Consider the following 14,447-nt stretch of genomic DNA (forward strand, 5'->3'; position numbering starts at 1 on the left):
AAAGTCTTGTATCAAGATTGCGTCAAATCAACAAGCCGACATCAAAGTCGTGAGTTGCTAGTCATTAGAGCACATGCGAGAAAATATGCTCACTGGTCGCAAGGCTTGCAATCTGCTCTTGCTGGTCTTTCAGTCTTCTATCATAGGCATATCCACATCTGTGCCAATTAAACCCGAAAATGCTCTGGTTGAAGTCGTCCATCTTGTTGCAGTGCTTAGTCTCGTGCTCTTGTCGTCTCGAGAACACTATCGATCAGTGAGCCCGTCGACGCCTCTAGTCATCTACCTGTCTACACGAACCTTCTTGAACATTTCAGCATTGTTACTGGTACATGAAGGAGGCTTCATGGGAATCCAGGTACTGCGAACAATCATAGAAGCAGGAAATCTGATAGTCGAGTCTCAGAATAAGGGAGCCTTCTTACTCGAATCTTACCTAGACATTGCACCCGAAGAGACAGCCGGATCATGGAGCAAAGCTAGCTTCGCTTGGCTTGCTTTGATGCTCTTCACTGGGAAAGATATCCTCTCCTCGTTAGAAACACTGCCCCAGAATCCTCGCCGATTCGACCCTTCGAATCTGCGTCGAAAGATCCTGCTGGTTTGGGACCAGAGAGGTAAGCTATTCAAATGTATAGAGTGCATCAAGCTGACCGACCCTGAAGCGAAGCCAGAAAGCCGATTTACGTTACCATTGATCTTGGTACACTGTCTGATGCCCGACTTTGCTACCGTCGCAATCACAAGGTTCATGCTCATCGTCTTCCGTTACGCTCAGCCACTTCTCATAAGCAAAATCTTGCAGCTGTTGGCCGCAAACGCTTTGTGCGGACAATCTTATGAGCTCTCAAGCACCATAGTCATTATCTCTACCGTGGTGTATATCGGACAAGCGGTGAGCAAGCCATCTCTGGTCATTGCTAGCTTTAACTGATGCATGTGCAGATCGTTTCTTCAAGGTATAGGCATGAGCTCAATCGTCTTGAAATCATGACCAAAGCCGCACTTGTTGAACTCATCTACGAAAACACCCTCAATGCACCTTCTACTACGCACAAAGACTACAGCGCCGTTACTTTAATGAGTACTGATGTTGATGCGCTTGAAGATTTCAGCGAGATGTTCCACGAGTCTTGGGCTCAAGTGTTGGAAGTAATTGTAGGTATGATTTTACTGGCTCAGCAGATCGGATGGTTCTGCATTGTTCCGTTGCCAATGATTTATGGTAAGTCGAGAAATACACCGTGTGTTCGAAACTTGTACTGATACGACACAGGCTGCTCCCATATGACTCGGTACGTAGCCCGGAACTTACGTCCCAAGCAACTTATCTGGAATAAAGCCACACAAGACCGTATCAATAGAATCGTCTCTGTGGTTAGCAAGGTGAAGATTATCAAGATGCTTGGTCTGACGAACGCCGTCAAGAGTCAGGTAAGCAATTTGAGACAGGCAGAAATTGGTGCTTCGAAAGATATGCGCTGGGTATCCGTGCTCGCCAATGCTAGTGGTATGTTGTCCTCAGTACACGTCGAATGCCTTGACATGAAGATCTCTAACTAAAAATCAGCAAACGCGCTTGGTCTTTTCACGCCCCCGGTCACCATCGTTCTGTTCGCTGCTGTGGGAAGCACGAAACTGGACGCAGAAACAGCTTATACAACGCTTGCAGTGCTCACCATGGTCACTCATCCTGCGAACATGATCATGACAATTGTTCCCCGAGCAATTTCATCCTTGGCCAGTTCTCAGAGAATACAGGATTTTATCAGCAAACCACATTTCCAGGACATCCGTCTGCACCAAGAATGTCTGGTAGGAGCGACCTCGGTGGATGCCAATTCTCAAGTCGCAGTCGAGTTCAAGGATGTCGAATTGACGCTGGCAGGCTCCACAAAACCTACTCTGGCGAACGTCAATCTTCGCATTGATCGTGGTTCTGTCGTTATATGCACTGGATCTACTGGTGTAGGAAAGAGTATACTAGGGCTAGCAGTTGCTGGAGAAGTTGTACCCCACAAGGGATCTATCTCAACTATCAGTAAACGGACAGGGCTATGTACTCAGTCGCCATGGCTGCCAGGACAGAGCATTTCCGAAACGATTCAAGGCTCCTCTAGGATATCCGCTCTACATGACGATGCCTGGTACCAGCAAGTTCTTGATGCTTGCTGCATAGACAATGACATTCTGCTCAATCCCGCCGCAAGGGACGCTGGCATTGGGCATGCAAGGCTCTCAGGAGGGCAGCGACAGAGAGTTGCTTTGGCTCGTGCTGTGTACCAGCGACATGATGTTCTCATCCTCGATGACCCTTTCTCGGCTCTCGATCAACGTACACAGGAACGCGTGACTGGCAATTTGCTAGGTCCTGATGGTCTTCTCAAAAAATCACACACGACAGTGTTTTTGATCACGAATGCTACTCGAGCATTTTCTTTCGCAGACAAGATTCTGCTGTTGAAGGATAGCCGCATTCAATTTGATGATGACTACAACAGCTTCCACGCATATTCAGGTACACTGGCAGAAACATTCGAGAACGATGACAAAGCAGAGCCAGATGACCAGAAGAACGCGCAATTGGATTCCATCGAGAAGAGCAAGCTAGCTGCCAAAGACGATCAATCGTACATTGACAGCAGATCAGGCGACATGTCAGCTTATCGATACTATCTTCGGTCAGTCGGCGTGACGAACATGCTCGCACTCTTGACATGTACTGCGCTATTCTCATTCTTCTCAATCTTTCCGCAGTACTGGATCAAATGGTGGACAGAAGCAGGGACTGGAAAAGATGTCTTCTACGTCCTTGGCTACCTGCTATCCGCTACTATCGCCTGGGCGGCGACCAGCGGTACGCTATGGGTCAACTTTATCAAATTGGCCCCTAGATCAGGGGCTGTGCTACATTCTAACCTTTTGAGCACAATCCTGGGAGCACCGTTGTCTTACTTCAACCATGACATCGGATCCATAGTCAACAAATTCAGTCAGGACATAAAGTTGATTGATCGAGATCTCCCATCTGCGTTGGCAGCGCTGTGTACTCAAATCTTCAAGATCCTGATGCAGTGTTCTCTGCTTCTCGCTAATCAGAGACTATTGGTATTCACCTTGCCGATATACTGCTTGCTCATCTACGCCGTTCAGAAAGTGTATCTTCGCACCTCGCGACAGCTCAGATATCTAGAGCTTGAATCTAAGTCTGCTGTCTACTCGAGCTTCCTCGAGACAGTCGAGGGTTTAGTCACCATCAGAGTCTTTGGCTGGCAGCAAGCTTACCTTGAGCGGAACACAAGAAGTCTGGATCTTTCACAAAGAGCGTGCTATCTCTTCTTGTCTCTTCAACGCTGGCTCAATGTGACTTTGGACTTGGCTGTTGCCTTTATCGCTATCATTGTAATCAGTCTTGCAGTGTTCTGTAGTACCGAAGACGCCAGTGCTGACGTGGGAATCGCGCTCAACATGGTCTTGGTCACCAACACCACTCTGCTGAGATTGATAGGGTCTTGGACGACATTGGAAGTGTCGGTTGGCGCTGCTGCGCGTCTCAAGGAGTTGGAAGATCGTGTGCCGAATGAAGAAGACTGTGCAGTTGAGACTATTGTGCCGCGTGATTGGCCCCCCGCCGGGTCGCTCACATTGAAAGGTGTGCGAGTGTCTTATGGGTAAGCAAACTTGTACATGTTGTCGAAGAAACTTGGCTAACCACGTACAACAGTACACGCACAGTTCTGGAGAACGTCGACCTAGATGTGCAAGCTGGCAAGAAAGTCTTCATCTGTGGTGAAACAGGCAGGTAAGTTGAGCGTAAACCCAGCTTTGTTTGCACCTTCTAACCCCAAATGATAGTGGTAAGAGCACTCTGATTATGGCGTTGTTGAGATTGTGTCAAGTACAACGAGGCTCTATCCAAGTAGACGGCGTGGAGATCTCTCAGGCATCTCCTTCGATCATCCGTGAGCGCTGCTTCATTGCCGTGCCGCAAGATGCATTCAATCAGCCTGATCAAAGTTTACGCGATAACCTCGACACACTGGACCACCACTCAGCTCAAGAAATCAAGCAAGCATTACAGAAACTACATCTCTGGTCTCACTTCCAAGGTGCTAATTCTGGCCTTGAAAATGACGAGGAGGACAGTCGAGTGCTCGCGTTACCTCTCTCTTTCTTCTCACCACTGTCGATGGGACAAACACAGTTACTGTCTCTTGCATGTGCGATGCTTAAAGTTAGGTATCACGTCCGAAAGGGACGAAAGCCCATCATACTACTTGACGAGCCTGCTGCCAATCTTGACGAGGACTATGAGAGTCTCTCGTCTACGATTATTGAGGAAGAGTTTACAGAGAAAGGACACACTGTACTGATGATTACGCATAGCTCCAGGGACCTGAAAGAGCGTGTTCGAGCAGGTAAAGACGTCGTTATCAGGACACGCAATGGGACGATGAGTGTGGTCGCTGCTGGCGAATAGGAGTCCGTACGGAAGCATAGCTGCAGCAGCCTCATCCGGAAACGCGCCAAGCCACAGACCAAGATATTTGTCACTTTCGACTCGATCGGAGTCAAAATGCCGCTTCTTTGCTATTCATGTAGTTTCCTTTCTCGACCTCGCACGCACGCGGAGCATTAATCGTGCAGTCAACGGTTGAACCGGCTTACGCCCGAACCTTGCCAATAAATCACAGCTGCATTTCCTAATTCGAGTCAAGTCATCATTCAATATGCATACCACTCCAGCTTGCGCGTCTACCCATCAGGCTGGGAGAATGCCATCAAGCATGGACTTTTGAACTATCTGCCGTCAGGCGTAAATGCGACGAGATTGGCTCCCTGTTATTGACGGTGGTTGTCTGATAAACTCAAATCCCAGCCGTTCACATCACGATCTTGAGAAGTCTGGTATGGTTCAATGGGGGGTCTCGGCCACCGTCCAGCGTTTCAACCTCGATGGTGACGTAAGTCATTATTTTGTTGCTACCATTGCGTATGTCCAAAACATAGAGAAGCAAAGAGCAAGCAGTGTATGTTGCCTTGATTCGCTTTATTATCATATATCCTGTTGCTTTTGTGTTGGTCATCGACTTCTTCTTCATCTCTCTCGACTCAAATCATCTTCAATAATCAACAGACAAATCAATCACAAATATACCATTGCAACAAGACAATGTTCGACTCCACATTCTCACATGCTTCCGCCGAACCTCTCTCGAGAGCAGCGTCCGACCAAATCGCAATCCGACTCATGCATGATGTAAATGTCATCCTGCATTTGAACCCAGACTGCAAGAACATCAAACTCGTCTCAGACCCATCAGCAAACCCACAAGAATACAAAGTCGAAGACAGCCTGGCGTTCGTACCCAAGAAGCTATGGAGCGGAGGTGTCTGGTACACGGCATTCTTCAAGCCTGTTGAGGATGGCTGCGACATCATGATCCAAGCACCCGGTGGCTTTACGTCGACGAACAAGTGGCGCTTGATCAGGAAGGCAGATGGCACACGAGTCGTCTCGATTACGAGCGATGCGAAGTGCAGCAAAACCTTTTCAATCTTTGTCAAGAGGTTTTTGGAGAGCTCACATGGTCAGATGCAACGGGCCTTTAATGAGCGAGTCGAAGCGATTGCGAGACCCGGTATGCCCCGACGCAGGTCGTCAATGCCTGGATCTTTCAGAAGCGCTCGACAGATGGTGGTCGTGTAAGGGCAAGAGACGTTGGTACAACGCCCGGATCTTATGGCAGCCGAGAGACAAAGTTCATCAAATCCCTGTCTTGAGGATTCGCGTTCCTGCACTCAGGGAGCGTTTTTTTGTTTGTTGGAAGGGAATTACATATGAAGGGTGATTTTTTCTCTCGAGCGAGCGCCGGACGGAATTCACTTGGTGCGGTTGCCAGCTCGTTGCAAAAAAAGGCATGGTCGTCTTCGATGGCAGGGCGGTAAATGCAGGATGTACTTATTATATGTATATATATCACGACTTTGATGATGATAACAACAGATTAGATCCATAACACACATTTCTTCTTTCAACATTTATGGTTAATGAACATGCTTGCGGCTTTGTGTCCGGGCATACGTAGTACGGTGCTAGTAAACCAAAGCGCTATAGGGCTAATCCGTAGATTATGCATATCTTGCCTGATGCGTCGTCGATACGAGTGGGCAGCGAAGGATCTCCGCAGAAGATTGGATTTGTGCCAATCAGTGTACGAAAGAGGGGCCAAGGTCTCGATACAGCACTTTGAGCATTCGGTGAAGTCACAAATCGCGAGAGATGGTGAAGTGAGCTTTTTGAGGATACAGGATTACGAGACGGGCAAAAGATGCGAATTGGTGGACGGGCAAGTCGAATGGTGCATAAGCTCGTCCGGCAACAACGGTTCGCCAGACCGCACCTCTGGCGGCAAGTCGCCCGCTGCCGCGACGGGGTGACAAGGTAGGAGAGAAGGGGATGTGCAGCCGAGGTTTGTTAGGGCGCAGAGAGTGCAACTGCCCAAACCAGCATGACACGCGCGCATGCTGATAAATCTAGGCGACTGCTTGCAATCTCGACCGGCCTGTGCAACTGCTCGCTGTCCCTCCAGACACGACCTTTTCGACAACAATCGCAATATCCAGCTGGGATAAGAGGTCCGGCGCTGTACCGACGCTCTACATGAACGTCTGATGCGCGCGACGCGAGAGTCGAGTGCAGAAAAGTCTTTGCGCCGTCAGCCTCGCCGCCGGGCATGCAGTCCAACAACAAGGCGGACAATGGCGGGCTCAATTTCGTCTTTGAATCTGGCTCTTCTGGACGCGAAAACAAAAAGTATGTGAGGTCGCATGCTGCAAAGGTTGGCTGGTCGCAGAGGAGCCGCAAACAAGCACAAGCGGCGAACCACGACGACGTCGCGACCACCAAAGACGCAGCCCCCAGGAAGCGTCGTAAGACCACAACCAAAGACGCAAATGTCCAACAACATGCACAACGACAATCGAGTATATGCTCGCCTCCTCTGCCTCAACCTGGTGTGAACAGACCTGTCCACCTTCGACCTGAAGCTGGAGTTGAAGCCTCCAGAAGTCCTCCAGTGCTATCCACAACACAACTTCCGCCACAACAACATGCATCCAGTCGACATGGCCACTTCGCTGCATACTCGGCCTCACAGGCTCCTGCTCCTGCTCCTGCAATTCTAGCTGCCAATTATACCGCAGCTTCATCTTCGTCCTCGCCGCCCCCTCGCTATCTCCATCGTCCAGGCCAACCCGCTTCTGTGCGAGCCCAAGATGTGGAGCCGACCTCTTCGACTCGAATAGCCTCAGGTCCTCCTCAAAACTACTCTTTCACCCAGGATGCCTCGCACTGGCACGCGAGGCCAGAGCCTGTTCAGCCTGACCCGGTTGCACAGCAATCAGTTGTACCGCTCTTTCGGCCAGCTGCATCGCCAGGGCCCATGCACCCGCCACAGCTCATGTCAGGAGCCGACATCCATCGCCCCGTATCACAAATAAGTAGTCCGATGCCTTCTCCACGACTGCCTCCTCTCGCAAACATGCCTACCTCGCGATCCTCGTTGGCAGGTGCCAATTGGAGACAATACGACAACATGCCTGCCGTCAATACTGGAACCTCACAGCCCTCTACGCCAGCTCCCGGTACACCAATCAGGCACCATGATGAGAACGCTGAAGCCTCTGCAAGGACACCGCAACCATCATCACCGAAGAGAAAAGCAGCGCCCGCATTCCTTGAAGTGGTGCTGAACGAAGAATGTCCCATGTGGAAGAGTGCAGACTCTGGCAACGACTCGTTTGGCGTCTTCCCTGTAAGATGGCAGCCTTTTTATGGCCGGCTCCTCCAGAATTGTGGGTGCAGCAGGTCACGTTTGATCAAAACAAGAGCTCCGGCTAACCATTGCAAACAGACCGCTCCAACATGCTCGTTCAACTCGACGAAATCCTCACAGGCTGGACCCCAGACCAGAAGCTAGACTTCAACCAGATGCCGCTACGCCTCGCCGGTTCAGAGCCCTGCCTCTTCTACTCGCTCCTCGCCAATGCTGCTATCATGATGCCGCCCGGTCTCATTTCCCCAACCATACCACGATGGCTACAGACTCGCACCGCCGAATGCCTCAATCAAGCCTTTTCAGATCCCAAACGCGCATACGCCGACGCTACGATTCTGACATTGAACATGGTAGCTCTCTTCGAAGCGCTCAACGGCAAGGCAAAAACAGCTGGTTCCACTCACCAACCTGTACTCCGCCGTATGGTCAACGAACGCGGTGGACTCGCCCGTATTGCCAGCAGGGACAACGAAGACTCGAAGAATATGGTCAGATTCTTGGTTTGGACCGACAGGGTCATTCACAGTCAGACTGGCAACCCCCTGATGTTTGAAGGCTTTAGGGAGGATGAGAGTGTGGCTAGGACAAATTGGGATGGCATTTGGGCGAGGATGGAGAAGAGGGTCGAGGAGAACGAGCCGCAGCCTATCGAGGAGGTGCCTGATTGCTGAATGCTTTCGTCCCATTCTCTCATCGATTGCTGTCTCGCTACCAACACTCTGTCGCTTACTAATTACTGATACTTGGGACACATACTTTGGCGTTTTAATGGGTGGGTTTCATGGTTTGTCTTTATTGCTTGTACAGTCATTCGTTTTGTTTTGTTTTGTTTTGTTTTGTTTTCATGTTTCTTCGAACCCCAAGAAGGTTCTTTTTCCGCAACCGTACATAGCAAGATGATACCCTGATACCATAAATGCAACTCTTTTTCAGTTTTTTTTCTTATACACTATGTACGGCGATGATTCCTGGGATCACTGCTATTCACCTGAAGCCTCAAGCTAGCACCACGTTGTATCTCTATACGCGATGATGTGGAAGAAGTGTCTGAGCATGATCGATGTTGATATAGTATTAGCCTTTCTATCCAGGTCACACCTTCCCTATACTCGGGATATTTTCCAAACTTCTACAAGCCCAACACGCTCTGCACGCCAATGCTTCTAGCATCCTCCCTCATGAGAATATATGGCTTCAAGTCCGCCTTTTCTATGTGTGCATTATTAGCACCAGTGTTGTCCCCACCGGCACCATCCAACCCCTTGATTCTGTCCCTCAACGCCTCGGGCCCAATGACGAACAAGTTCGCAATCTCGGTCAACGTGTCCAAACTCTCGATGAACGGTCTGGGCAAAGTCTTCCAAGATTTGAGCAATTCGATATACTTGGCCATATCTTTAGAGACGATCAATCCGCCAGTGAGAGACACGGGGTAAGCGCGGAAATGGGCGAGAAGGAGAGCGCGAACACCCAATGCCAGTTCCAAAAAGATGTTTTCGAGCACTTTGCCGCTGAGGGCTGTTTCGGCTCGACTGTGGACTTTTGTAAGGAAGTTGAAGAGTTGGAGGCACGTGGGTGTTTGGAGTTGGTCGAGTTGGAGTAGGGCATCGTCACGAGGGCGAAAGTCTGTTTTCTTCTGTTGGGAGAGAATGCGTGATGAGTATGATAGAGTTGCATCGATGGTTTTCTGCAAGATGGTGTCGATTTTTGACTCGCAGCGGTCGATGAAGGAGTTTGTTGTTTTGTCGAGGTCGCGGCGGATGGTGAGGTTGCTGGATGCTAGAGGAAGGAGCAACGTTTGGATTGTGGCGAGCAGGAGGTGCAGGATGCTGACTGCGACTCGCAGATCGACGAGATGGCCAAAGTCTGGTTCGGTTTTTGTGCTGCTCTCGGCTGCTGTGGCTGATTCGGTGACAGCGTCCAGCGCTGTTTCCAGATATATTTCGCCCATATTGGCGATGAGCAGGCTTAGTAGTTCGCGGACATCTTTGGGTGTCTCATGGCCGTTGGCTAATTCAAGGCCGCGGCCTACACTTTCGGCCAGCCATTTGAGCATGCGTTTGATGAATGGTAAGCTCAGTGCACCATCTTCCTCTGACACATCGACGTCGTTTCTATTTTGTGTATGACTGGCGGAAGGATTGAGTCCAGCAATTCGTAGAAGAGTCGACTTCTGTGAGGCTGGAATGTCAGAGTTCTCGAGTCTCTCGAGATATGTATCACGTGTGGAAGAGATGAGTTCCCTACTGCGCGCAGATAGGGATCCAAGATACGACGTCGGCATCTTTCGTCGGCGTGTGTGGTATGTTGTGAATTTGAACAGAAGAGATGAGTATAGCTCTTCCAAGCTTCTCTTCTCACGCTCGATATATGATGAGCCAGAGAAGTACGGTACGAACAAATCTTCGAGTTGTTGATCGAGTACAGCAGCAGTCTGTGCAGAAGCAGGTTCTGGGTGCTCGGTCAAGCCATGTGCTTTTAGGTCTTCGACCAAAGCAGAGATGTAACTCCTGCTGGCTTGTAGCGAGCGCAGGAAAGCCAATGAAGATATCGAGTCTGCCTTGTCGAGCACCATTTCGAGTTTTTGTTGGATGGACTGTTGAAAGATTCTTTGTAAGAAGCGAACCAAAACTTCCTCATGAAAGGGAAATGCTTTCTTGATGATAAAGCTCTCTTCTTGCACGACAAGTTTCACCTCATCCACCAAGCTCTGCAAACTAGGCTCGACGCCTGGTGGTTCTGTGTCTGGATCGGCAAGACGTTCCCACGTTTCTGAATCGGCAGCCAGATCTTCGGTGATGAGCTGACTGCGATCAATGAAGAACTGATGCTGATTAACGAAGAGACCCATGACACTAGCACCATCGCCAAAGTCTTTCAAAGCAACAGCGCATTCTCTCATCCCATCGAAGTTCTGGCGTCTGTAGAAGTCATCAAATTGTTTCAAGAGATCCTTCTCTAATGACTCAAGGAACTTCTCAATCAGCTCCGTGGGCGTGTCGTGGCCGTTGAGACCATCACCATTTGACATGGAGTTTGACGAATCGAGACGTTGGCTGATCTTGAGCAATTGACGAGCAATATGGGCGCAGCGCAACTTTCCCTCGCTGCCTTGGAGTCTCCTGACATCATCAAGGCTAGACAGATCACGACGCTCACTCACGTCGATCCAGCATTGCAGGATGAACTTTGCGTCCTGGGCGCGCTGGCTTTGACGATCGAGTTCGTCGAGTCTCTCTCCAATCCTCACAGCAGCATTTCCTCCTCCCTGGTCAGCATTGTCCAGACTCGTCTCTAGGCGATGGAAAGAGTCGACAGCGCGTTCGAGTTCCCGTTCTCTAGCCGAGACATTCGTGTTGTGGACAGCTTCTGCCTTTCTTACACCAGCGGACAATTCATTCTCTTGCAGTTCCAGATCCTCACTCAAGAGCTTGAGTCTGTTGAGGGCGAGCTCGAATGTACGGATCAAGGGCTTGGGGTCGAAAGCGACAGCATTTGGGCCGGCACGTCGGCTCGGAGGGATGGCAGCGTCGGAAAGAGCTTCGACAAAGTCCTTGACTATGAAATCCTGGCTAGAGAAGGTGTCGAGGGTAAACTGGGGCTGTCGCGAGGCACCGAAGCGGGAAGGGGCAGCCGAGACGCCCGAGAAGATGGATGCGTTGTCGGCAGCGGAAGGCATTGCGGTCGTCTTGCTCGCGTTAGCGGTCTGTCGACGAGAACATGACAGTGCAGGATCGATTGAGTTATGTCAAGTCTACAAGGACGGACATGAGCAGCGGTGGAGACGCGTCGGCGGGACCAAGCGTGAAAGCACGCGGAGAGCGGAGGGAGGGGGGGCTGACGTCGCTCCTGCCTGCAATTATTCTGGTCAATCGCACCTTCCAACCAGAGTCGAGCACCCAACCAGAGTCAAGCACAATGGCTGGACTGCGCGAACAAGAGGCCCTTCGTAGCAACGTCGGCCCTGACGGACGGCCACTGTCGGCACAAGAACGCGAGCGACTTTTGCAACCCTATCTCCCCGATGCTTCACCTGGCAAGCAACAGCCGACGCAACCGCTGCGACAGCTGATCAAGGCTGCCCTGCACCTCTTGCTGTACAACCTCATCCATTTCGCCTTCTCCGTCTACCACCGCTTCCGCGTCGCATACCACAATCTGATCGACCGCCTCTTTGCCGTCCTGTACTACCACCACCGTACCCCAGAGTACATCCAAAAAGATGTCCACCGCCTGAACAAAGTCCCCAAGCACCTGTCAGTCATCCTCGAGCTCGATGACAACACGCGCGACAACTCGAGCCTGGAAACTCTGATCCACAACGTTTGCGAGGTCGCTGCTTGGTCCGCCTGCGCTGGTGTGCCCCTGCTGAGCATCTACGAACCATCCGGTACCACGCTCCGCCCATCCTGGCCACGTCTCCTGTCTAACCGCTTCCAGGTCTCCTCAAGCAGTCTCTGCCACTCGTACACCGCCGCATCTCCCGTACCTTGGCCGCTTATTTCGGTCATGACAACCCAAACAAGCCAACCCTTTCGCTCGGCGCTCCTCACATGCAGTCTTTCTCGCCGCCTGCTTCGCCCAAATCTTCTCTGCACTCCACTTCTTCCAAGTTGCCCCCCCATCTCTCCATCCTGCTTTTGTCCGCTTCGGATGGTCGTGGCACCCTCGTTGACTTGACAAAGACGTTGGCTGAGATGAGCCAGAAGGGAAAACTTGCTCCCAACGATATTTCTATAGACCTGGTTGACGCCGAACTCACCGAGAGCGTCATGGGCGAGCCTGACCTACTGATGTTGTTCGCTGATAGTGTCCACTTGAAAGCCTATCCTCCGTGGCAGCTGAGACTCACCGAGATTTTGTAAGTCACACCCTTTGACGAGAGACGAGGCTTCCGTTGCTCCACAAGCCACCCAAAAGCTGACATATTCTGATCACCAGCCATGTCCCTGACAACAACGGCGTTGGATACCAAGTCTTCCTGCGTGGTTTGTACAAATATGCCCAGGCTCAGATGAGGTTTGGAAGTTAGACATCAACCCCAAAAATATTAACCAACGTCACCTGCCGGTCTACGGCCAAGGTTTGTTGAGATCCTTGCTGTACAAACAAACGTCACCTCTCTTGCGCCGAGGTTGCAGTCGACGTCGTGGCACTTAGTAACATGGCTTGGAGGTGTCAGAAGACCATGTGTCATCGAACTCGACTCTTATTCTGACAACCTTCCGTCCACTCAATCTTTGTAAGTCTTAGGCCCAAAGTTGCACCGAATGACCGTCATCCAAAGACATTCGCGAGTTTTATGGCTAGCTTCGATCATTCATGGTATAGTTTTCACGATTCAATCCATTGGCAACCGCCTGATTTCATTCTTGATTTTGTGATTCTCATGCCAGTCGTTCCTGCCTATTTGAGATGGCCGCCCTTCTCCTAGATCTAGTGCGCCTCGTCTCTCTCAATTCACTCTCCACAAGTCGTCAACCAACATTCGACACAAAGCACAGAAGTGCATTTTACACAACCAGATCTAACGCATCGGCACATCCGTATTCAACCACTTCCACCATGCAGCACCCAACTTCAGAGCAGGGTCTCAATCTTCTCGATCTGCCCATCGAGCTCCTTGACCTGATCATCCTCTACTGCGTCAATACCGAACCCATGACTGTCAATCTGGCACCCAATGCAGGCTCCTTGACGCGCACTCTGTTCACCTTCATCCCTCGTCGCAGACGCTACACAGTATCTGGTTACCCACGCAACCTGCTGCTCATCAACCGCCTGATCTACCGCCTTGCTTTCGACAACATCTGGACTCACAAGAGCCTTGTTATCTCTCTGACCCCATCGGATACGCTCTGCTTCCTCTTGCACGCACTAAGCCAACAGCAAAAAGACGCGCTCTGCAAAATCCAACTCCCCAGGTTCCTACTCAGCTGGTCTTTCCCCGTCAACTCGGACATCTGGCTGGTTGCCGACAAGGAAAAGGGCGAAAGTTGGTACGAGGGAGCCAAGGTCCCGGAAAAGGAGGTCAAGGGCAAGAGATTTCAAGCATTGGTTGGCATTCTTTGTAAGCGCTATGCCTGCCTATGTCGGTTGTGGAAGCTCAACATCGGGCTTATTCAAGCGTGAAACAGCTCAAGTGCCTTTATCTTCTGCGCAGCTGGTTTTCGCCGAGCAGTTCAACATTGGTTGATAGCTTTACCGGATATTGTGGCAAGCTAGACCTGGATGCATGACCGGAGGAATATCCTTCTTCGACTTCTCGATGACCTCGCTTGGACGCTGCATTCTAAATGGTTCTTGTAAGTAGGGTCAGCGTGTTGCTAAGTTAGATGTATTTACTATCCTCGTGCTAGATTAACAAGGCTTTCCTACTTTTCTCATCTACTCTTCCTGGCTGGTCAGAGAATTGATACCTATTCTCACGGCACGTCAGGTACCCTTAGCTATTACCAATCATATTTTCAATTGCCTGCAATTGGCTCGTATCCCATAAATGGATATTCTGTTCCACCATCAAGCTATCATGCTGTTACCTCTCCATATGCAAAAGCACATAGTCCCAGTAGCCATGGCAATATATAACGCTGTCGAAAAACGGAA

The 14,447-nt window shown here is 50.5% G+C and overlaps 6 protein-coding genes across 6 annotated transcripts; 5 read left to right on the forward strand and 1 right to left on the reverse strand.

Annotated features, from left to right (window-relative positions):
- Nucleotides 1-346: 346 nt before the first annotated feature.
- M436DRAFT_40539 (ABC transporter-like protein) lies at nt 347-4,480 on the forward strand (the record flags this gene model as incomplete). The annotated part of the gene is made up of 7 exons (XM_013574743.1): nt 347-617; nt 666-895; nt 973-1,225; nt 1,277-1,510; nt 1,571-3,671; nt 3,725-3,802; nt 3,856-4,480. 7 exons carry the CDS (start codon nt 347-349, stop codon nt 4,478-4,480), a joined length of 3,792 nt encoding a protein of 1,263 aa, XP_013430197.1.
- A 693-nt stretch (nt 4,481-5,173) lies between these two features.
- M436DRAFT_79370 (uncharacterized protein) lies at nt 5,174-5,710 on the forward strand (the record flags this gene model as incomplete). Its single annotated transcript, XM_013575044.1, has 1 exon — nt 5,174-5,710. The coding sequence occupies one exon, from the start codon at nt 5,174-5,176 to the stop codon at nt 5,708-5,710; it is 537 nt and encodes a 178-aa protein (XP_013430498.1).
- Nucleotides 5,711-7,927: 2,217 nt separating this feature from the next.
- On the forward strand, nt 7,928-8,512 carry M436DRAFT_39674 (uncharacterized protein; the record flags this gene model as incomplete). The annotated part of the gene is made up of 1 exon (XM_013574590.1): nt 7,928-8,512. The coding sequence occupies one exon, from the start codon at nt 7,928-7,930 to the stop codon at nt 8,510-8,512; it is 585 nt and encodes a 194-aa protein (XP_013430044.1).
- A 458-nt stretch (nt 8,513-8,970) lies between these two features.
- Nucleotides 8,971-11,520, reverse strand: M436DRAFT_70499 (exocyst complex component Sec10; the record flags this gene model as incomplete). Its single annotated transcript, XM_013574951.1, has 1 exon — nt 8,971-11,520. One exon carries the CDS (start codon nt 11,518-11,520, stop codon nt 8,971-8,973), a length of 2,550 nt encoding a protein of 849 aa, XP_013430405.1.
- Nucleotides 11,521-11,759: 239 nt separating this feature from the next.
- On the forward strand, nt 11,760-12,873 carry M436DRAFT_79373 (putative undecaprenyl diphosphate synthase; the record flags this gene model as incomplete). The annotated part of the gene is made up of 3 exons (XM_013575045.1): nt 11,760-12,231; nt 12,282-12,702; nt 12,783-12,873. 3 exons carry the CDS (start codon nt 11,760-11,762, stop codon nt 12,871-12,873), a joined length of 984 nt encoding a protein of 327 aa, XP_013430499.1.
- A 383-nt stretch (nt 12,874-13,256) lies between these two features.
- Nucleotides 13,257-13,973, forward strand: M436DRAFT_40295 (uncharacterized protein; the record flags this gene model as incomplete). Its single annotated transcript, XM_013574702.1, has 1 exon — nt 13,257-13,973. One exon carries the CDS (start codon nt 13,257-13,259, stop codon nt 13,971-13,973), a length of 717 nt encoding a protein of 238 aa, XP_013430156.1.
- Between the last annotated feature and the right edge of the window lie 474 nt (nt 13,974-14,447).

Source organism: Aureobasidium namibiae, assembly GCF_000721765.1.
Source record: "Aureobasidium namibiae CBS 147.97 unplaced genomic scaffold scaffold_3, whole genome shotgun sequence".
Taxonomy (NCBI): Eukaryota; Fungi; Ascomycota; class Dothideomycetes; order Dothideales; family Saccotheciaceae; genus Aureobasidium; species Aureobasidium namibiae.